General features: G+C 39.8%; 1 protein-coding gene across 1 annotated transcript in view; it reads right to left on the reverse strand.

The window, feature by feature from the left end:
- Nucleotides 1-23,368, reverse strand: part of LOC140454219 (adhesion G-protein coupled receptor F2-like) — a 66,410-nt gene that overhangs the window by 10,239 nt on the left and 32,803 nt on the right. The window contains exons 5-9 of the mRNA XM_072549044.1: nucleotides 17,739-18,008; nucleotides 16,525-16,628; nucleotides 11,861-11,919; nucleotides 10,239-10,363; nucleotides 6,511-6,677 (exon numbers count right to left, since the gene is read on the reverse strand). Coding sequence (XP_072405145.1) covers nucleotides 6,511-6,677; nucleotides 10,239-10,363; nucleotides 11,861-11,919; nucleotides 16,525-16,628; nucleotides 17,739-18,008 — 725 coding nt within the window. The remainder of the gene's footprint in view (nucleotides 1-6,510; nucleotides 6,678-10,238; nucleotides 10,364-11,860; nucleotides 11,920-16,524; nucleotides 16,629-17,738; nucleotides 18,009-23,368) is intronic.

The following is a 23,368-nucleotide window of genomic DNA, read 5'->3' on the forward strand; positions in this document are numbered from 1 at the left end:
AACAGGAATAACACCAAAACTTGCAGTAGTCAACTTGTAACAAGTCTTCACCTGGAACAATTAAAGTCTTCACCATTAATAAGAAACTTCTGCAAAAAAGAACGTAACCAAATGTTTAATCAACCCAAATCAACCCACCTGTCAATTCCACAGGATGTTGTCTCTGTTTTCAGTTTTACCCTCTTCTTCATTTTGTGTTATTCTCTCTCTTCCAATTTTTGTTCCCTCCCTCTCTGTCTTGTCTCTGCTATCCTTCCCTATGTGTATATAGAACATAGAACATTACAGCGCAGTACAGGCCCTTCGGCCCTCGATGTTGCGCCGACCTGTCATACCAATCTGAAGCCCATCTGACCTACACTATTCCATGTACATCCATATGGTTGTCCAATGACGACTTAAATGTACTTAAAGTTGGCGAATCTACTAATGTTGCAGGCAAAGCATTCCATACCCTTACTACTCTCTGAGTAACTACCTCTGACATCTGTCCTATATCTATCTCCCCTCAATTTAAAGCTATGCCCCCTCGTGCTCTCCATCACCATTCTTGGAAAAAGGCTCTCCCTGTCCCATGGCTGAACACTTTAACTCCTCCTCTCACTCCGCCAAGGACATGCAGGTCCTTGGCCTCCTCCATCGCCAGACCATGGCAACACGACGCCTGGAGGAAGAGCGCCTCATCTTCTGCCTAGGAACCCTCCAACCACAAGGGATGAATGCAGATTTCTCCAGCTTCCTCATTTCCTCTCCCCCCACCTTATCTCAGTCTCAACCCTCGGAGTCAGTACTGCCTTCTTGACCTGCAATCCTCTTCCCGACCTCTCCGCCCCCACCCCCTCTCTGGCCTATCACCCTCACCTTAACCTCCTTCCACCTTTCGCATTCCCACGCCCCTCCCCCAATTCCCTCCTCCCTACCTTTTATCTTAGCCTGCTTGGCACACCTTTCTCATTCCTGAAGAAGGGCTTATGCCCGAAACGTCAATTCTCCTGCTCCTTGGATGCTGCCTGACCTGCTGCGCTTTTCCAGCAACACATTTTTCAGCTCTCCCTGTCCACCCTATCTAACCCTCTGATTATCTTATATGGCTCTATTAATTCACCTCTCAACCTTCTTCTCTCTAACAAAAATAGCCTCTAGTCCCTCAGCCTTTCCTCGTAAGACCTTCCCTCCATACCAGGCAACATCCTAGTATATCTCCTCTGCACCCTTTCCAAAGCTTCCACATCCTTCTTATAATGCGGTGACCAGAACTGTACACAATACCCCAAGTGCGGCCGCACTAGAGTTTTGTACAGCTGTAGCTTAACCTCATGTTCCAGAACTCGATCCCTCTATTAATAAAAGCTAAAACACTGTATGCCTTCTAAACAACCCTGTCAACCTGGGTGGCAACTTTCAAGGATCTGTGTACCTGGATACCGAGATCTCTCTGCTCATCTACACTACCAAGAGTCTTACCATTAGCCCAGTACTTTGCATTCTGGTTACTCCGATCAAAGTGAATCACCTCACGCTTGACCGCATTAAACTCCATTTTGCCACCTCTCAGCCCAGCTCTGCAGCTTATCTATGTCTCTCTGTAACCTACAAAATCCTTCGTCACTATCCACAACTCCACCGACCTTAGTGTCATCTGCAAATTTACTAACCCACCCTTCTACGCCCTCATCCAGGTCATTTATAAAAATGACCCAACCTCTGACCCCTGCGGTACACCACTGGTAACTGGACTCCAGGATGAACATTTCCCATCAACCACCACCCTCGGTCTTCTTTCAGCAAGCCAATTACTGATCCAAACTGCTATATCTCCCACAATCCCATTCTTCCGCATTTTGTATAATAGCCTACTGTGGGGAACCTTATCGAACGCCTTGCTGAAATCCATATACACCACATCAACCAGTTTACTCTCATCTACCTGTTTGGTCACCTTCTCAAAGAACTCAATAAGGTTTGTGAGGCACGACCTACCCTTCACAAAACCGTGCTGACTATCCCTAATCAAATTATTCTTTTCTAGATGATTATAAATCCTATCTCTTATAACCTTTTCCAACATTTTACCAACAACTGAAGTAAAGCTCACTGGTCTATAATTACCAGGATTGTCTCTACTCCCCTTCTTGAACAGGGGAAACCACATTTGCTATCCTCCAGTCTTCTGGCACTATTCCTGTAGCCAAGGATGATTTAAAGATCAATGCCAAAGGCTCGGCAATCCCCTCCCTGGCTTCCCAGAGGATCCTAGGATAAATCCCATCCATCCCAGGGGACTTATCTATTTTCACACTCTGCAGGATTTCTAATACCTCAATCCCACCTAGTCTAGTAGGCTGTATCTCAGTAATCTCCTCGACAACATTGTCGTTTTCTAGAGTGAATACTGTTGAAAAATATTCATTTAGTGTTTCCCCTATCTCCTCTGACTCCACACACAACTTCCCACTGCTATCCTTGATTGGTCCTAATCTTACTCTCGTCATTCTTTTATTCCTTAAATACCTATAGAAAACCTTAGGGTTTACCCTGATCCTATCTGCCAACAACTTCTCATGTCTCCTCCTGGCTCTTCTGAGCTCTCTCTTTGGGTCTTTCCTGGCTACCTTGTGACCCTCAAGTGCCCTAACTGAGCCTTCACATCTCATCTTAACATAAGCCTTCTTCTTCCTCTTGACCAGATATTCCACTTCCTTCGTAAACCACGGCTCCCGCGCTCTACAGCTTCCTCCCTGCCTGACAGGTACATACTTATCTAGGACACTCAGGAGCCTTTCCTTGAATAAGCTCCACATTTCTAATGTGCCTATCCCCTGCATTTTCCTTCCCCATCCTATGCTTTCTAAATCTTGCCTAATCGCATCGTAATTGCCTTTCCCCCAGCTGTAACTCTTGCCCAGTGGTGTACACCTATCCCTTTCTATCACAAAAGTAAACATAACAGAATTCTGATCGCTGTCACCAAAGTGCTCACCTACTTCCAAGTCTAACACCTGTCCGGGCTCATTACCCAGTAACAAATCTCATGTGGCTTCGCCCCTTGTTGTACTGCCTACATACTGAGTCAGGAAGCCCTCCTGCACACACTGGACAAAAACTGACCCATCTACAGTATTCGTAGTATAGTGTTCCCAGTCAATATTTGGAAAGTTGAAGGCCCCCATGGCAACTACCCTGTCTCTCTCACTCCTATCGAGAATCATCTTTGCTCTCCTTTCTTTTACATCTCTGGAACTATTTGGAGGCCGATGGAAAACTCCCAACAGGGTAACCTCTCCTTTCCTACTTCTAACTTCAGCCCATACTACCTCAGTTGACGAGTTCCCAAACATCCTTTCCGTAATTGTAATACTGTCCTTAACCAACAATGCCACACATCACCCTCTTTTACCATCTTCTCTGTTCTTACTGAAACATCTAAATCCTGGAACCTGCAATAACCATTCCTGTCCCTGCTCTATCCATGTCTCTGAAATGGCCACAGCATCGAAGTCCGAGGTACCAACCCAGGCTGCAAGTTCACCTACCTTATTCCGGATGCTCCTGGCATTGAAGTAGACACCCTTCAAACCAACTTCTTGCTTGCTGGTGCCATCTTGCATCCCTGAAACTTGATTTTGGACCTCCCTACTCTCAACCTTTTCTATACTCAAACTACAATTTTGGTTCCTATCCCCCTGCTGGATTAGTTTAAACCCACCCCAATAGCCTTAACGAATTTCCCTCCCCCAGGGTACTGGTACCCCTTTGGTTCAGATGAAGACCATCCTGCTTGTAGAGGTCCCACCTACCCCAGAAAGAGCCCCAATTATCCAAGAATCCAAAACCCTCCCTCCTGCACCATCCCTGTAGCCATGTGTTCAATTCCTCTCTCTTCCTATTCCTTGCCTCACTAGCACGTGGCAAGGTCAACAAACCAGAGGCAACAACTCTGTTCATCCTAGCTCTAAGCTTCCATCCTAGCTCCCTGAATTTCTGCCTGAAATCCCTATCTCTTTTCCTACCTATGTCGTTGGTGCCTATGTGGACCATGACTTGGGGCTGCTCCGCCTTCCCCTTAAGGATCCCAAAAACACGATCAGAGACATCACGAATCCTGGCACCTGGGAGGCAACACACAACCGTGAGTCTCTGTCGTCCCCGCAGAACTTCCTATCTGTTCCACTAACAATGGAGTCCCCAATAACTACTGCTCTGCTCCTCTTCCCCTTTCCCTTCTGAGCAGCAGGGACAAACTCTGTGCCAGAGCCCATGGTAAGTCCCCCCCCCCATCCCCCCAACAGTATTCAAAACGGTATACTTATTGTTGAGGGGGATGGCCACAGAGGATCGCTGCACTGCCTGCCGGTTCCCTTTCCGGCCCCTGACTGGAACCCATTTGCCTTTTTCCTGTACCTTAGGAGTGACTACCTCCCTGTAACTCCTCTCAATAACCCCCTCTGCCTCCTGAATGATCCGAAGTTCATCCAGCTCCATCTCCAGTTCCCTAGCACGGTTTCGAGGAGCTGGATGAATATCATATTCTTCTCTGTTCAGTTTGTGTTTCTAACCTCCTCCACGGATTTATATTTTTAGTTTCTTCACTCCCTAGTCTGTGATCCTATTTCTTTCCCTCTCAAGTTTATGATCTTCTCTCTCTCCTCACTTCCTAGTTGTGCTGATTTCTATCTACCCTAGTGCAAGTTTCTCGCTTTCTCCCTTTAATTGGTGGGTCACTCTCTCCCCTACCATTTACTTTTTTTCTCTTCCTCCCTCATTGCTCTTTCAGGACACAGGATATCAATTTTTTTTCATTATCCCCAGTGCGATGATGAAGCTGCTTTCCAAATAATGGGAGGAACAGCAAGACTTGGATGATGTGGGTTAGTTCCAAGCCATGAGCTGTTGGACTGTGTATGAGTGAATCAGAAATACAAGGACCATTTTGGTCCAGTCATTAGCACCAGCATGTAAAGAGACCATCTCTGTGGGCTTCACTCAAAATGGGGCTGTTGGGAACCCTGCCTAAACAGGATGGTGTACATAACATAGTGTCCTTCTTTCACTTGGTGAAACAGCTTTCAGGGCAAGAAAGTGTTGTGGTGCAGTTTGTAGAGAATACAGAGTTCATCAGTGGGGGAGGGTTAAAGGTACTGAAATCAATGACTGGCATACAAGGGAACTATTGTTTTACTAGATAGAGTTGAGCTTCTTCATCTATTTCTTGACTTGTGTCTTTCAGATGCTTTGATGGCTCAGGTGATTAGATTAGATTAGATTAGATTAGATTACTTACAGTGTGGAAACAGGCCCTTCGGCCCAACAAGTCCACACCGCCCCGCCAAAGCGCAACCCACCCATACCCCTACATCTACCCCTTACCTAACACTACGGGCAATTTAGCATGGCCAATTCACCTGACCTGCACATCTTTGGACTGTGGGAGGAAACCGGAGCACCCGGAGGAAACCCACGCAGACACAGGGAGAACATGCAAACTCCACACAGTCAGTCACCTGAGGCGGGAATTGAACCCAGGTCTCTGGCGCTGTGAGGCAGCAATGCTAAACACTGTGCCACCGTGCCGCCCATAAATGAATCTGGTATCACAAAGGACCATTCACTTTGATGATCAGGTGGATACAATATTAATTCAGCTGAAGCAGTTAAACCTGAGATTAATCTAGGGAATTTTCATCGCATCGTAAGTGTCCTGGTCTTAAAGATCAAAGGAATTTATTTGACCTCTATTTTTTGTCAATAATTATGGTCTAATCTTGGTCAAGTCTGAATGCTAAATTTTCTTCTTGCTGGAAGTCCCTTGGGATCAAAGATAACTTGCTTTCAATCTAGTTTAACAGATTCTGAGATGGATGATAAATTGATGATGATCTTCAGAATCTGCATTGTGGGTTGCAGCTAGTGCTTGGAGGGTTGAATAGCTGTATTGTTGGGGGATTTGTGTGTTCTCTCTGATGCCTTGACTTACCTTTTGAGTGTTTATGATGAAGTCTCTCTATTTGGTGCTTTCACCATAAATTCTCTCCATTTTGGTCTGTCACAAACCTAGGATTCTCATAAGTCAATGAGAATCTTTGGCTTCTTCAGGGATGTGTTGAAGTAATCTCCGAAAGATTTCCATTTTCCTCCATGCTTTAAATGAATGCCAATTATACCAATTGCATTTGCAGCCTGGTGGTGGTCAAAGAAACAACATGTCTGGCCTAGCACAGCAGGTATTGAGTTAATTATTATCCCAATGCTAGGCATGTTAGATTGGGAAAGGATCAACTTTCTTGTCACTAGATTTGGAAAAGATTGTCCAAAGGCACTGCTAATGGTACTTCGCCAATGCTTTGAGATGCCAAGTAATAGATACTTTAACTTCAGTGTCTGTGTGATTTCAGGTCTACCAAACAAGTATAAATTCTCATCTGTAGGTTTAAACTAGCTAGAAGCATTTTTAAACTAAAACATATTTTATCATACCAGCACTTACTTTAATTTCTACCCTGTAATTCATACCTCAAGAATTTTGTGGATTTCTTCAGATATACAAAAATCTAGTTTATACATTCCATTCTTTCCACATCTAATTTTCATGATCCCTGTCTTATTTTCACAGGGGACTTCCACGCAGGTATTGTAATTTGTTATGCCGTAAGTTTCGTGAAAGCACGGTATTTCATCATCTGTTTAAACAAAGCAATATTCAGGTTTTTTTCCAAAAGCTACACAATTTAGTTCTTACTGTTCCTTTAAACTATTCTGTACCCATCTATTCTGCACATACTTGATTATTGAGCCACAAATACATGACACAGCATATGTTCGGAAGTAATGGTGAAATGACATTTATTTCTGTCAATGGGTATTATATAAACATCAAATTGTTTAATTGTAACAGGAATGTATTGAAATGAATGAAGGATAAAAAAGTGAGAAAATGAAAGCAATTCCATCTTACAATAATCAGTAGATGAATCCAGTAATTAAAACAAACAGGGATTTCTTTTTAAAAACTGGAAGTACTGCAGATGCTGCAAATCAAAAACAAATATAAAAATTGCTGGAAAAGCTCAGCAGGTTTTGCAGTAGCTGTGGAGAGAAATCAGAGTTAATGGTTCGGTTCCAGTGACTCTTCCTCAGAACCCTCACAGGGACAATGTTTAAGACTGGGACTGATTTTAATATAAGGAACATAAGTCAGTGGTGCATGCAGTTATCAAGCTTCCTAACAATAGCTACACATTAGGACAAGGTATAAATGACAAGGTAATGGGGGCTTCTAAAAAAGGCAGTGAAATAACTTAAGGCAATTTTAAACTTCATTTAGATTGGGGATGAATTAAAATTGGTTAATTTCGTCTTGAGCTACTTACATTTGGGTGAATTTGTTTAAATACTATGTTCTTGGACCGATCAAAGTATTTTAGATACAGTAATGTGCAATGTGGGAATAGGATTAATAAACAATCTTAAAACAAAAGATTTTCTAGGGGAGAGGGAACACAGCATGAGAGAACTTTACATTCACTTTGAAAGTGAAAATTTAGGTCTGAAACCAGTTTGTCACACATAAAAATAAAGCTATTAAAACAACTGGCTAAAGTCAGCTGGAAATAGAAAAAGATATTATGGCAGACAAGCAGTGCTTGACATTTGAAGAGGTGCTTCATAACTCTCAAGAAAGCTATTGTTTAATGAGAAAGAAAAACTCCAAGACAAGAATGTACCATTCCTGGGTAAGCACAGAAGTTAATTTTTGGGAGCATTCTAGAAACCAATGACAAATGGCTTCAAAATAGGGAGAAGTTAAATTAAACAGGCAAGAAATATAAAAATTGACAACAAGTGCTGATATAACGATAGAAAAAGATAGTAGATCAGATGTCCTGCATCATACAGCCTTAAAAGAAGTGGCTGCAGAATTAATAGTATGTCAATTATAATCTTGCAAAGCTTCATCGATCCTGGAAAGGGCGCAGCAGATTAGAAAACAGCACAAAAGAGAAAATCAGAAAGCAGAAATGATAGACAAGTTAGCCAACATCAATCATTGGGATAATGTTTGAATCCATCATTGTAGAAATGGGAGTAGGGTATGAATTTTGGTTTCATGAAAGGAAAATCATCTTTCATTAATTCATTAGTTTTTTTAAGGATATAAAAAAATCATAGATAGATTGGAGGCAGTTGCACTAATGTGTTTGGCGTGGTATATAAAATGTTTCCGCACAAAACAAAAGTGAATGATGTTGGAGGTTATAGCTCAGCGTGCAGAGAGGATTGACTAACTGGAAAAGAGAGTTAGAATAAGAGTTATTTTCAGGCTGATAAACCAACATGGTATGATTGCCACTAAAATCGATGCTGGGGCCTTAACTATTTACAATCTGTGTTAATGACTTTGATGAAGGGACAAAGTGCACAGTAATGGATTAACTGCTGATACAAAATAGCTGGGAAATCAAGTTGACAGGACAATTCAAAGGGCTGAATTTACAAATGTGAACTTGAGTAGCATCCAGTGTGAATATGATTTAAAAATCACAGTCTTGATGTTGCCTCAGGTTTCCAACATCTCCAGGAATTTAGAGAGGCAAAAATTGATTAGGGATAGTCAGGAAAATTGTGTCTCACAAACTTGGCTGGCTATTTTGAGGAAGTTACCAAAAAGATTGAGAGCAGAGCAGTAGACGGTGTTTAGATTAGATTCCATTCAGTGTGGAAATAGGCCCTTCGGCCCAACAAGTCCACACCAACCCTCCGAAGAGCAACCCACCCAGAACCATTCCTCTAACTAATGCACCTAACGCTACTGGCAATTTAGCATGGCCAATTCACCTAACTTGCACATCTTTGGACTGTGGGAGGAAATCCACGCAGACACGGGGAGAATGTGCAAACTCCACACAGACAGTTGCCTGAGGTGGAGAATTGAACCCAGGTCCCTCGTGCTGAGAGGCAGCAGTGCTAACCACTGAACCACCGCGCCATACTCAGACTTTAGTAAAGCCTTCAAGAAGGTTCCGCAATATCTAAACACTGAACAACAATACTGTTTTATTTTCTTCATTATGTATGTTCATAAACTGCGCAATACAGCAATATAACATTATATTTCTTATTTTAAAACACTACATTTAGTATTAATGTAGTAATGCTGTTTTCTTTCAAATATAGTTTTAAAGTTAGTTAAATGACATTGCTTCTCTACACTGCTTACTGGGGGTCTTCTCATCTTTTTGTGGTCAATATAGTGGTTTCTCACCTTCAATAGTTAAAATTGAGACTTTCCTGCATTCTATGACAATACAAAATTTCTTACTTTTTGTTGTGGACAAATTTAAGGACTTCTTGCCATTCACAACCCAATACATACTGTAGATAACCCTCCACAACTTTCCAAATTCAGCTTTGTAGCTGCTGGCTTAATTTAAATTATGATTTTGATGGGACAATTTAACAATAATGTTTCCATCTGCTTATAGACTCAGAAGTCTTGCAACTATCTTCTTCTGTAAGACTGTCTTCTTCATCTTTAAGTTGCCCTTTTGTCACATTAGATCTGCCCCTTGATGTTCTGATGCTGTAGAATCCGTATAAACTATGACCCTGGATGTTACTACTCTGGCTATACTTCATGGTGTACACTCACTAGGACAGTGATGCTCATAAATGGCAAGTATTCTTTTCTTAACGTCTACCTTTTCAAACCTGGCCCTTTGCACCACTGATTTAAAGCTTCTTTCCCCTTATCTAACAAGGATGTTTCAACATTAAACCTTAAGCTCCAAAACATTTGCTTTCCAGCTGAACCTCAAATTGGAACTGTCCCTACAGATCTGTCTTCTCCAAGGACACACAATGACTGTGTTACAAGTTATGAAATTATTACAGAGGATACACATGTTTTTGATGTTCTAACAACTTCTGACAATTAATTATAATTTGTAACTTATTTGACATAATTTTCTCGATCATTATTCTCCTAACATTTCTAGATAGCAGGAGTTTGATTTATAAATTCAACATGCAATGAAACCCAATGACTCAAACTACACTGCATCCTAAATAATTGAATTACTTAAAAATATTTATGAATACATAAATTGCCAAAAGTGCTTTAATACCCAACAATACAAATACAAACACCCTATTTACTTAAGCAGTAAGTACTCCATTTTGACACATATATAACTTTCAACTTTCAATGGCAAAATTATTTTACTCTTCAAAAGACTACTTACCCTGTAACCATTCTATTGTGTAATTTGGAGAAAAAGCATTTCTCACATTTTCTCTAATTTTCTCGATATTTTTAGTTAAAGGCTCTTCAGAAATGACTTGATGGAGTACAATTACACTTCCATTGCTAAATTATTGGAGACAAGAAAAGGGAATTAAGTAATCAACTGAAGATGTAATGAAGGCACATATTAATAGAAAGTGGTTCCTATATCTTGTACAGTTTGAAATTGCTCAAAAATAAAGGCTGTATTCTCCTCCATAATCTTCAAATGTGAAATTGGAGACTGACCAGACTGCAGCTTCCACCAAAGTGTCAATGGCTAGGATATCAGACCACGGAGTGAATTATGGGCCCTGGTACTTCTTTTTCTGGGCCTTTTACATTGCCCTTCCCCTTCTCAATCCTTAACATAACTTTGAAAGGCAAGCAAACGATATGTCCACAAGGTCTACATGAAAACAGATTAGACAGGATTGCATGGGTTCAGAAAAAAAATGAGATTGGCACATTAATCTGTCCATTGGCATGGCATTAATAATGGCAACAATCATATTGACCAATTTATATGGCACATGAACCTCATCACCCTAAACAATTGAGATAATCTCTCCTTTCCATTTCTCTCTGGGTCATGGCATAAGATTAAGATGGATATTTTCCATGTTCAACACATGGGGTCATTATTGATTAGAAACTAAACTGTAACAGCCATATAAATTTTGTGGTTATAAGTGCAGGTCATTGGCTGGGAAATTTTACAATGAGTAATACATCTCCAGACTCCCCAAAGCCTATCACTATCTACAAGGCACGAGTCAGGAGTGTGATTGAAGACTGTCCACTTACTTCAATGTGTGCAATTCCAACAACACTTACGAGTTTGATACCATCAGGACACAGCAACCTGTTTGATTGGCATCCCATCCACTATGTACTCCCTCCACATGTGTACACAAATAACACAGCACCTTCCAAGTATATGACCTTGAAAAACAAGACTAGCAGACGGATGTGCAAGTTTGCCTCCATGATACACATCAACCTAATTTGGAACTATATTGCTGTTCCTTCATTGTCACTGGATCAAAGTCCAGGAATTATCTTCCCGAAAGCGCTCCTGCCATGCCTTCCCCACATGGATTATAACGGCAAGAAATGCTGCCCTAGCCAGCATTGTTCATATCCAAGGAAATTTCTTTTAAAAAAAACACCCTCTACTGAGAACTGCTGAATTAGTATCTAATACTACCTGTTTCCATGTTGATTTCCAGTAAACTTTACCACAAGTGACAGAATGCAGCCATCTCAGGCATCAGTCACTGACCCTCCTTGTGATTGACAGAGTTTTTTGACTTGCACATTCATGAATTGGAGAATCCAAAAACATTGTCGAAAGTTTGAGCCCTTCATATTTTACAAAATTGGCAACTTCAAAATTGTCATATTTCTCAAATTGCAGAGCAGATATTTGGGATCTCAACAATAGCAATAAAAACATATCATCAAGTATCAAAAACAAAATGTTTTTATTCATTCATGTGTGCAGCTTCCAGACTCTACTCTATAACTTTGATGTTATATCTTAAAATAAAATGTATCTTATTAAAATGTATTACTTACGCGAATCCTAGAATGTTCACTGTTGCATCACGTTGTACATTTCTATAGGCTGTTTGCAGCTGCATAGAAGTTGATTTGAAAGATAACATCAAAAAATACATAAAATGTACATGGGAATACGGTTATATTACAAAGGGATGCATATAAAAAACACTTTCATATCTATACTCAACAATATGATGACATATTTTGCTATGGCAAGCTGTCTAATATCTGCAATTCAATAGGTTTATCTTTGCATGTTTATTATTTTAAATATTTTACATGCCAAGTTGCAGACAGTTAATTTGATTTGCTAACACTACAAACAAGGAAACCAAGCATCTGCAATTGAAAAGGAAATAAAAGTTCATGCTCTTAAAATCTTCACCAACAATTAATATCTGACATAATAAGACTCCACTTTTTTTTATTTATTCATGCGATGAGGACATTACTGACTATGGCCTGTCCCACGTGCCCAGGGGGCAGGTAAGGGTCATCTACATTCCTGTGACAGATCAGGTATGGACGGCAGTTTCCCTCCCTAAAGATATGAATGAAACAGGACCTTTTTTCCCTGACAATTGACAATGGATTCATAGACATCATTAGGCTTCTAATTCCACATGTTTATTGAATTCAAATTCCACCATTTGCCACAGAAGGATTTGAACCTGGGTCCCCAGAACATTACTTGGGTTACTGGATTAACATTCTAGCAATAACACTATTAGGTCATCCCCTCCCCCTTGTAACACTTCATTTTCATTGCCAGAGAGGTTGATTATTCATAATTAACATGTATCATATTGTTAAAATAGTAATTAGGCTTAAGCAGACAATTCTTAATTGTCTGTGATGTGATTAGTTGGCATTTCAATTGGACCTTCAAGCTACTCAATGAATATCAACATTCAAATGATGAAATGCCGTATTTTGAAAAGCAACAGAGGAACTCAGATAGTTACCTTTGGACATTTGAATGTAAACACCCACTGTTCCTATGCGAAGAAGTTATTTAAATGTCACTAGCATTATTTCTATTGCGATAGTAAATTATGATTCAGTAGTTCGCTATTAATAGCACCCACGCTTTTCATGATTCAATGACATTACAGTTTTGTTGCATTTCAATAAGATTTAGCATTTTAAATCTGCCTATCATATTCAATGAAATTTCATAAAGCTTATAACTCCTCTGATCTTGAAATACAGTATCATTACTGGGCTCTTGAGAATCAACCAATTAACACATATTGAACTGATTTCAGACTTAGATCAGTTTGGTTGATAAACACACGTCATCCTCAGGAAAGTATTGGCCAAGGAGAACTGCTGAGATATTGCCTAAAGCCTAGGAGAAGCTTACCAAATACAGGTTGTTCTGCTATAATGTGTGTTTTGTTGATGTGAAACTGCTGTGACACAATTGACGAATTGGAGGCACTGTTTCTAAAATATGAACTTTTAAAACGTGTGTTGGCCATAACGCGATTACATCACTGACATTTTAAGCACTGTTTCTAAAGTGCAAGTTTTGTATAATGCGGGGTTATAGAAGAACTAACTGTGTTTCTCTTGAAATTACATTGACATCAAAGTTGTTAAATGCCAATTTGTTTTGTATCCACAGGACATTTGGATCATTGACAAAGCCAGTATCGATTACCTAATTGTTGCTGAGAAGTTATTTTTGAATACAGTTTGGTGGTTGACTGAGCAACTTTGCAAGGCAGTTAAGAGTCAACAATGTCAATGGTGGATAAACTGCTGGAGGAATTCTGAGAGACAAGATTTCAATGCATTTGGAAAGACGAGGATTAATTAGGAGGATAGTCAGCATGGCTTTGTATGTAAGAAATTTGATTGAGTTTTTTGAAGAGGTAACCAAGAAGACAGATGAAGGCAATGCAGTAAATGTTGTCTACATGAGCTTTAGCTAAGCCTTCAACAAGGTTCTGCATTGTAGACTTGTTAGTAAGGTTAAATCACATGTGATTGAGGGAAAGCGAGGCAACTGAATATAGATGAGGCAATGGCCTAGTGGTATTATCACTTGACTAGCAAAGTAATGTTTGAGGCATCTGGGTTCAAATCCCATCATGGTGGAAGTTGCATTAAATTTTGGGGTGGCATGGTGGCTCAGTGGTTAGCACTGCAGCCTCACAGCACCAGGGACACAGGTTTGTTTCCAGCCTCGGATGACTGTGTGGAGTTTGCTCATTCTCCCCATGTCTGCATGGGTTTCCTCCCACAGTTCAAAGATGTGCAGGTCAGGTGGATTGGTCATGTTAAATTGCTCACAGTGTTAGGTGCATTAGTCAGAAGGAAATGGGTCTGGGTGGGTTACTCTTCGGAGAGTCGGAATGGACTTGTTGGGCCGAAGGGCCTGTTTCCACACTGTAGGGAATCTAATCTTATCTAAAAGTTAGCTTGATCATAGGAGCCAGAGGATGGTGGTAGAGGGTTGTTGTTCAGACAGGAGGTCTATGACCAGCAGTGTGCCATAAGGATCACGTTCTTCATTTATGTATATGATTTCTATCAGAACATAGGAGGCATGGTTAGCAAGTTTGCAAATTACAGCCAAATTAGTGACATAGTATTATGTGAAGAATGTTACCTAAGAGTACAATACGACCTTGATCAACTTGGCCAAGGAATGGCAGATGGAGTTTAATTCCATTAAATGCAAGTTAATACATTTTGCTAAGACAAACAAGGGAAGGATTGACATAGTTAATGGTAGGGCCCTGGGGAATGCTGTCGAACAGAGAGATCAAGGAGTTCGGGTACATGGTTCTTTGGCGTCACCGGTAGACAACGTGGTGAAGAAGCTGTTTGGGTCACTTGCCTTTATTGGTCAAAACACTGAGAATAGTTGGAATGTCTTGTTGTGGGTGTACAAGACATTGGTGAGGCTCCATTTGGAGTACTGCATACAGTTCTGGTTGCACTCCTATAGGAAGGATATTGTTAAACTGGAAAAGGTGCAGAAAAGATTCAGAGGGCTGTTACCATGACTGGAAGGTTTGAGTTATAAGCAGAGGCTTGGTAGGCTGAAGAGTAGGAGATTGAGGAGTGACCTTATAGAGGTTTATGAAATCATAACAGGCATTGTTAAGGTTAATAGCCAAGGTCTTTTCCCAAGGTAGGGAAGTCCAAAACTAGACAACATAGATTTAAGGTGAGAAAGGAAAGATTTAAAAGGGATCTGAGGGCAATATTTTAAAAACTGAGTGTGGTTTGTTTATGGAACAAGCTACCAGAAGAAGTGACAGAGACTGGTACAATTGTAACATTTCTAAGAAACATTTGGGCAGGTAGGAAAGTTTTAGAGGGACATAGGTTTGGAGTCAAATGTCAACTGGTTGAGTGAGTGCAGTGATTTTCAACATTAAAGCATATTAGAGAACCAGAATTTTTCAGATTAGATTCCCTACAGTGTGGAAACAGGCCCTTCAGCCCAACAAGACCACTCCAACCCTCCGAAGAGTAACCCACCCCCCTCTGACTAATGCACTTAACAACTATGGACAATTTAGCATAGCCAATTCTAAGACCTGCACATCTTTGGAATGTGGGAGGAAACCAGAGTACCCGGAGGAGACCCATGCAGACACAGGGAGAATGTGCAAACTCCACACAGACAGTTGCCCAAGGCTAGATCCAAACCTAGGACCCTGGTGCTGTGCCCATGCCGCCCAAGATGGCACCTAGTTGTTTCATGGTTACCCTTGTTGATACAATTGTTTTATTCCAGATTCTTATTTAATTAATTGAATTTAAATTTTCCAACTGCCACAGTGCAGTTTGAACTGCTGTTGCCTGATCACTGGTTTAGCCTCTAGTTTACTTGTTCTGTAAAAAAAGAACTTTGGTAATGCACCCCAATGAGCCAATGAAAACTTTCACTAAGTAATCATAAGAGCACAGCCACAGGAGGAATCATTGTAAGAAAACTTCACTACCAATTAAGAAGAAAATTAGCTCTGGATTGTAACACATTCTCTCTTATGATTCAATTATTCATTATATTCATAACCTAATCAAAACAGGAAAGAAATATTGGGTAAATAAAACAACAAAGACTTGGGTGGTTTGTATGCTTAAACCAAAAGATGCAGAACAGTTAATGTGAACCTTCCAAAGTAGCACGTCAGTTTCACTGGTATTGTTAAAATACACAGTATATTCTTTTATTTAAATTTTATTTAAAAATCACTGTAAGTCTATATTAAGTTACCATATACTAGAAATTTGTGGTAACATTTTTCCTGGTAATATTTAAAATGGGAAGCCACATTGAAAATGTTACAATGGGAAAATAATATAAAAGTTGTTACTGGCACAATTAGTGAATTAATGATCTGATTACCTCAAAATACATTGTTGCAAAATGTTCCAATTACCCTAGTGTTCAAGATTAGATACTAAACCAAACTTTACTTCTCTCAGAAAGATGAGATAGTGTACCATGACAGGACTACATTTCTTTCCTATTTGATAAGCTTTTGAATTTGTTTTAAGATCGACATTAATAATATCATTTCAAGATACCAGCAGTGTCTTCAACTAGATTTACTGTTATTCATTCCTGAAAGGTAATGTTACCCATCTTTATAGAATTGTTAAACAAAAATACTTTTTAAATTTGTAATGTGATTCATTCAGTTACATACCAACCCCTGGAATGTTCTTGAGTGACTTTTAAACAAGGTTGAGGAGGCCTGGCTTAGTTCATCTGTGAAGGTCAGGTTGAAGATTCTGAACGCAAAGTTTTTTCCTTACACAAAAATACAAGTGTTAATTATAAATAAATGCTATTGTTTGCTTTAAGGCACTTTGTTTTACTAACATCTTATAGTCACACTATAATCCAATATCTCTCAAATAACTGAGAAAATTGTTTTCAGAAGAATTAGACATAAGACTGAGACGTTCATAGATGAGCAAATATTTAATAATATGTATATGAAACAAAAAGAATCAGGCTAATTTCTAATACCTGTTTAGTGTGAAAACAGGGTAATTTGCAACCCAGCTATTGGGAATGCCCATAGATTTCCAAGCAGATGACTGTTGTATTTTTGCAAACCTGGTTGAGCAATATTGGAATGTCATATTGATTCAATTATTGGGTGATTACAGAACACTAAATGTCAAAGGGATTTAGGTGCACTGTACATGAATCACAAATATCAATATTCAGTCACTGCAAGTGATCAGAAAGGAAAATGGAATGTAATCTTTATATTGAAAGGAGAATGGACTATAATAATAATAGGGGTGTTTTGTTACTTTACCAAATAGATGCCACTATGTTTACTCTACTAAGTACTATTTTGATTGCCTCATTTAAGGATTTAAAAATAGTTCAGAGAATAGTTCACTCAACAAGGTTACTATTCTACAAGAAGCTGAACTGGATTAACTATGTAAGTACTGTAGCTACAAAAGAAGGTAAGAGGCCAGCATTTCTGTGCTGAACAACGTCCTCCTGTAATTCTGTGGCAACTTCCTGTGCCCTCTTAAGTCCCTGTTCGTCAAGAAACTATCTAACTGTACCTTAAACATATTCAATGACCCTGCTTTCACCACACTCTGGGTAACAGAGCTCCACAGCTTCATGGCCCTGAAAAGCCTGCAATGAAGTTTGGACATACAAGTAGGAAAATCCACCATCTGAATAAAACTTATCCAAATATTCAGTAAATTGATAATTATGAAGCCACTAATTCAGTTAAATGATCTTTCAATGGTCTATACTCAGCACAAAATGTCAGTTTTAATTTTTTTTCCCTGTCAATACATGATCAATTTAATTGTGATAATTCTGTCACAATCAACAAGTGTAATTTATTGTTAGTAAAAAGAAAACCATTGTTTAACATACTTAAGTTACTCTGCAAGGTTGTTGTTGCTGCTGCTGTTGTTGTTGCTGCTGTTGATGTTGTAGATGTGGTCACAGTGCTTGGTGTGGGGGTTGTCATCACGTATGTGGGCTCGCAGTATGTCCCTTCTATTGGTTCACCTCTGATGCAGTCACACTTCTGACCCTCTGTGACATTCTCACAGCAGGACTTGTATTTACTACAAAATGTTGAGTTCCAAGTAAATCCATTCTCGCACATGCACTGAGTTTCATTGTTCAAAATCTGACAAACTGGTGAAGAGCAAAATGTAATTAAAGCATTTCCAATAATTTGTGATAGAGTTATGAGTTTATGTAGTGCCACTTCAAATGTGCTACAACAGATTATATTGATTCCATGGTCACAGAAAGTAGTTCCCCTCAAGAACATTGCAGAAACCATGACGATAGCACTGTGAGGTACTCCTTTGCCCCAAAGAAATGGCATTGTTTCAACATATTTCTGCTCCATGGTTTACATGTATAGAGGAAACTATTTTCCTATGCTTGGTAATGGAACATACATTTAATAAAGCTAACAAATTAATGATCAACTTTACGTAAGTTCTATCTAACTCAAAATTCTTGGAAAATGGAAAAATAAACTTAGTTTTACTAAATATTATATGTCTAACAAAATGGAAATGGAATAATTATTTGCCAAATTTATGCTTAAAATTAGTTGTTTCATTATTGCTTTCACTGCATGGAGTGAACAAGCAAAAATATGTATTAATTTACTAACTTTTATTTATAGTGCTGCTTCATATAATAGAAATGGATATACAGGATTCCCATTTAATGCAGATAATGAACATTGACCTAGATTCTGTGGTTGTAATGACCTTAAAACGTTTAGCTTTTACCATTGTTACACAACCAGAAAATAGGAATAGGCAATTTAGCTCATCAATTTTGTTCCATCATTCAGTTACATAGCTGATTTGTAGATAAATTCTTTGTAGCACCATTGCTAAGGATATTTTAATACTTTCAGAGACCAAAGTTCAATTAATCTCTAATTTACAATTAACAATTAATCAATTGTCATTTGCAGAACAGTGTTTCAACCTCTAGTTCTAACTTTTCAAATGTGCCTTCTTGTCTAGTTTTCAACACTGAAAACTGCTACTATCTATCCATTCAATGATTGTTCTTTTCTCAATTTGCTGAGAACTTCAATCAATTTACTCCTTAACATTCTAAATTCCACAAACATGGACATTAGTTTGTGCAAACTCTCTTGTTAAAATAGTTTTTAGAATAGCAGTGGGCAGTCTGGTAAATCCATACTGTAGTCTCTCATTTAATAAATGCAGTGCCCCAAAATGCACTCAGCGTAGTCTAAACAGAGTTTTGTATACATGAAAGATGACTTGATCTGTATTCTTGTCACTACTTATAAAGGCCAGAATTGTGTTAGCCTTCTCAATTATTTTATGCATCCGCTCACAATAGCTTGATAAGCTGTGTACCAGGATCTCTGCAGCTCTTTCGGTGTGCACTAGTTTTACCTTTTCATCATTTAGAAAATACCTTGTTTAATGCATTTTACTGTCAGCCGTGACTCAGCTGGTCACTGTTGTGCCTCTGAATCAGGGAATATAGACTTATGTTTCACACTAGGAAACGAGCCTCCCAAAAAAAAAATCAAGATTTCTATTTGAGTGGAGAGTAGAGGGGGTTCTGTGCTGCATTTTGCATGACCAATTATCACAAGGCTCCTTTTATTCTCTGAGGTGGAAGTGAAAAACAAAACACTATTATGAAGAGAATCGGGGGAGTTATTCCCACTGCCCTGGTCAATATTTACTTTTCAATCAACATGCAAACCAATTATTGATTCAGGCACGGACAAAACAGTTGAATTCCAGATGTGGTGTGGGAGTGACTGCCCTTGATACCGTGGCACAATTTGACTGAGTGTGGCTCTTGCAAAGACAATGTCTATACACAGAGGAACCTTGATTATCCGAATGACATGGGTGATAATATTTTGTTGGATAATCGAATGCTTGGATAATCGAATACCAGATAACACCATTTAGCCAAGCATTGGGACCTTGTGGTCATCCGGTTTATCTGAAATTCAGATAATCGAATGCTGAATAATCAAGGTTGCTCTGTAATAGCCTTAGGAGGAGGAGGAAGTGATTTAAACCCTTGAATCTTCTCCATCCTTTGATCATAACTGTTCTGATTTTGGCTTCTACTTTGCAGTCTTCTCCCTATATACTTTGACTTTGTTGAAAATCAAGAGTGTATCCAACTCAGCCTTAAAAATATTCATTGACCCTGCACCTATGCAGCATCATAAGGATTTCTTTTTCTTTTCACCATTACACCCGTTGGAAGATTAATGAGAGTGATCAAAGGTGTCCGGCTCCTACATTTGTACCGGAGCTCAAGTCCTTCATTGTGCTGGTGAATTATTAAGGATAATTCATACATAACCTGGCCTCCATCCTGACACCCTTACATTTGCCATTGAAAAAGTGTCAACCTTAGAACTGGTCTTGTAGCCAAGACATATCCTTTAGGGAAGTAAAGAGGTGGGTAGCATCATCTAAGGTGTTGGCACACTACGATTCCAAGCGAGATGTTGTGCTGACGAATAAATTTGATGCTTCCCTGTATGGTATCAGGGTATGGTGGCTCACTGATGATCCAACAGAGAGGAACATCTGATAGCTTATGCTTCCTGGACTTTGGCAGATGATGAATGAAGATACGCTCAGGTAGAGAAGGAAGATTTGGCTGTCATGTCTAGTTTGAGGATGTTCCAGCAATACCTTTATGTATGTAAATTTGTAATAGTATTGGACCACTAACATCCATCAGGTCTTTTTAAAGTGGACAGGGCCATGCCACCCGTAGCTTCAGGTTGAATTCAGCAGTGACTCTTTTCCTGAAAGTGTACAAGTACAAATTGGAACAATGTCCAAGAAGCCAAGTGGTAAATGTGGATGCCTTGATCCAGATCCCACGGGCAGATACACCATTAGGGGCGGGGTCCCACTGGAAGACTCTGTTCTAGGTTTAAACTTTCTGGATACCCTTCCGGTCACTGCTGACAATATCAGACTGTGGACACAAAAAGATGCCATCATAGGAAAACTAAAGCACCTGATGCTGATGGGGGAAACAAAATGGCCATCACAACCAAAAGGCCTATCACAGACTTGAAACCTTTCTGGAGCTGGTTCGACTAGATCAGTATAGAGGATGACATTTTATTATGGGGAGCAATATTGATTGTCCGAAGTAGTTTCCTGCCAGATACTGGCTGAACTCTACCAGGTCATCTTAGGGTTTACAAAATGAAGATGCTGGTGAGAAGTTATATCTGGTAGTAAGTACTGGATGCTGATAGCCACATTGTTGGGGCAGTGCCCAAAGTGCCAATTACCGCCATCAGCTCCCCCAACATTTATGGGAATGGTCGAGTAAACACTGGACTCGGTTATACATCAATTATTCCAGTCCTTTCATAGGCTGCATGTTTTTAGTGATTGTGGATGCCCATTCAAACTAGTTGGATGTGCGTAGAATTTATTTGTCAAACACAAGGATTATGATTGATAAGTTGTGAGCATCTTTTGCAATACATCGACTCGTGGAGGTGCTGGTCACAGACAACAGGCCATCATTTGAGTTATTTCCGGAAGTCAAATGGCAATCAACATGTAGGGACAGCTCCGTACCATCCATCATCCATCGGTCTGGCAGAAACAGCAGTCTAAATTTTGAAGGCAGTCTTAAAGAAACAGCCGACAGCTTCATTTGATATCAAACTGTCCTGTTTAATTGTCGGATCACTCCTCACTCAACTAAAGGAACAGCTCCAGCAGAGTTGTTGATGGGGAGAAGACTCTGTACCAAGTTAAATGTTCCCCTACTTTGAGGACTGGGAGGGTTTGAGGGTAGGGGCGTGGTCAACATGAGGTACATGACGTACACAGATTGAGTGGATGAGGTGGTCCTGAACAAGCATGTGGACCACATGAAAGCTGCTACCTCGCAAATAGGGCAGGAGCAAAACATACCCAGCTCCTCATAACATCCAGCATGGCTATCAGAACCCATGGATTTTTCCCATCTGCTGAGCATCAAAGAGGAGGAGATGGATACAGCAGATGTCGCAGTCTGAAGAAGATGAATTTTGGCCAATATGCTCCAGGTGCGAGAGGCAGACTACAGACCAGCATGAGAGGAGCTAGACCTGATGTGAAACTGCCCCAGGAGAAGCTACAGGAAAAACAATGGATCTATGTCCCAGGACCTAGAGGGCAAGGGATATAGTGATCGGACCAATGTCAGCCAGGTAGATCTCACTGACTATGAGTTCCCTGATTTAGGCTGTTAATCTGGTCCAGTTAGGGAGCTGTGGCTGACAAATATAAACAGGAGTGTCAAAGGTCCTGCTCACTCTAGGAACTAGCTGGGTCAGTGTCATGTACTATAAATAAAGTTTGACTTGGTGGCGGGATGCCGGCCTATGTAATCTATAAAATCTCAAGTTTGCATAAATATTAATCTGTTTGGGTCACTGTGTAGACCAGATCGTAAAATAATGTCTGATTTCATATTATATCCATTTATCATGCACTGTGGATTAATGTTTGTGTGAACAGCTTGCTGCAGCCTGTGGAAGCACAGGGAACAAGGCAATGCATTCTGCTGACATCATTCTCCTTCATGGTTAAACATCCATTTTATTTCCCTGGTCTCTGTGTCCAAAAATGATAATGCAAATGAAGTGGTCAGTGATGTCTGGGACAGTAAGGTATACAGCACAGAGGAAGCCAATATATTAGGATCGCAAGGAATGAGGGAGCCCGTAAGTCTGTGTATATAGTTTTGGTCATCATACTTATAGAGGTATGTTAATACATTGGAAGTGGTTCAGAGAGGGTTTAGCAAACTGATCCTGAAATGAGCCGATTGCCACATGAGGAGAGGCTGGACAGATTCAAACTGCTTCCTTTGAAGTTTGGGAAGACAGAAGTGACTTAGATGGAACATATAAGATCCTGAGGGGATTTGACAAGGTTGGTGCGGAAAGGATGGTTCCACTTATTGGAGAATGTAAAACTAGGGGTCATAGTTTAAAAATAAGTGGCTTCCCATTTTAGGCAGATGAGGAAAATCAATTTTCAGTGTTGAGTGTCTTTGGAATGGCCTTCCTCAAAAGGCAGTGGATACAGAATGGTTAAATATTTTTATGACAGAGGTTAGATTCTTGATTACCAAGGGGATAACAGATTATCAAGGATAAACAGGAATATAGAGTTGGGGTGAAAACCTGATCAGTCATGATCTTATTGAATAGTGGAACAGGCTCAAAGGGCTAAGTGGCCTATTCTTAGTCCTTGTTCATTTGAAAACTAATGAAATCAAGGAATTATGAAGGTAGTTGGGAAATAGTGTTAAGGCAGATGACAGCAATTATCTAACTGAATCGTGGAGCAGGCTTAAGGGCCTATTCCTAACCACTTCTTTAAGCGGTGAACCAGCTCTAAGATCTACAAGCCCCAAGCTACAAGCTAAATCACTTGGCACTCAAAAACATGTTTATTACTATTTGCACATTACCACTTTGTAATGAGTTG

The sequence above is a fragment of the Chiloscyllium punctatum genome, chromosome 3, assembly GCF_047496795.1.
Source record: "Chiloscyllium punctatum isolate Juve2018m chromosome 3, sChiPun1.3, whole genome shotgun sequence".
Classification (NCBI taxonomy): Eukaryota; Metazoa; Chordata; class Chondrichthyes; order Orectolobiformes; family Hemiscylliidae; genus Chiloscyllium; species Chiloscyllium punctatum.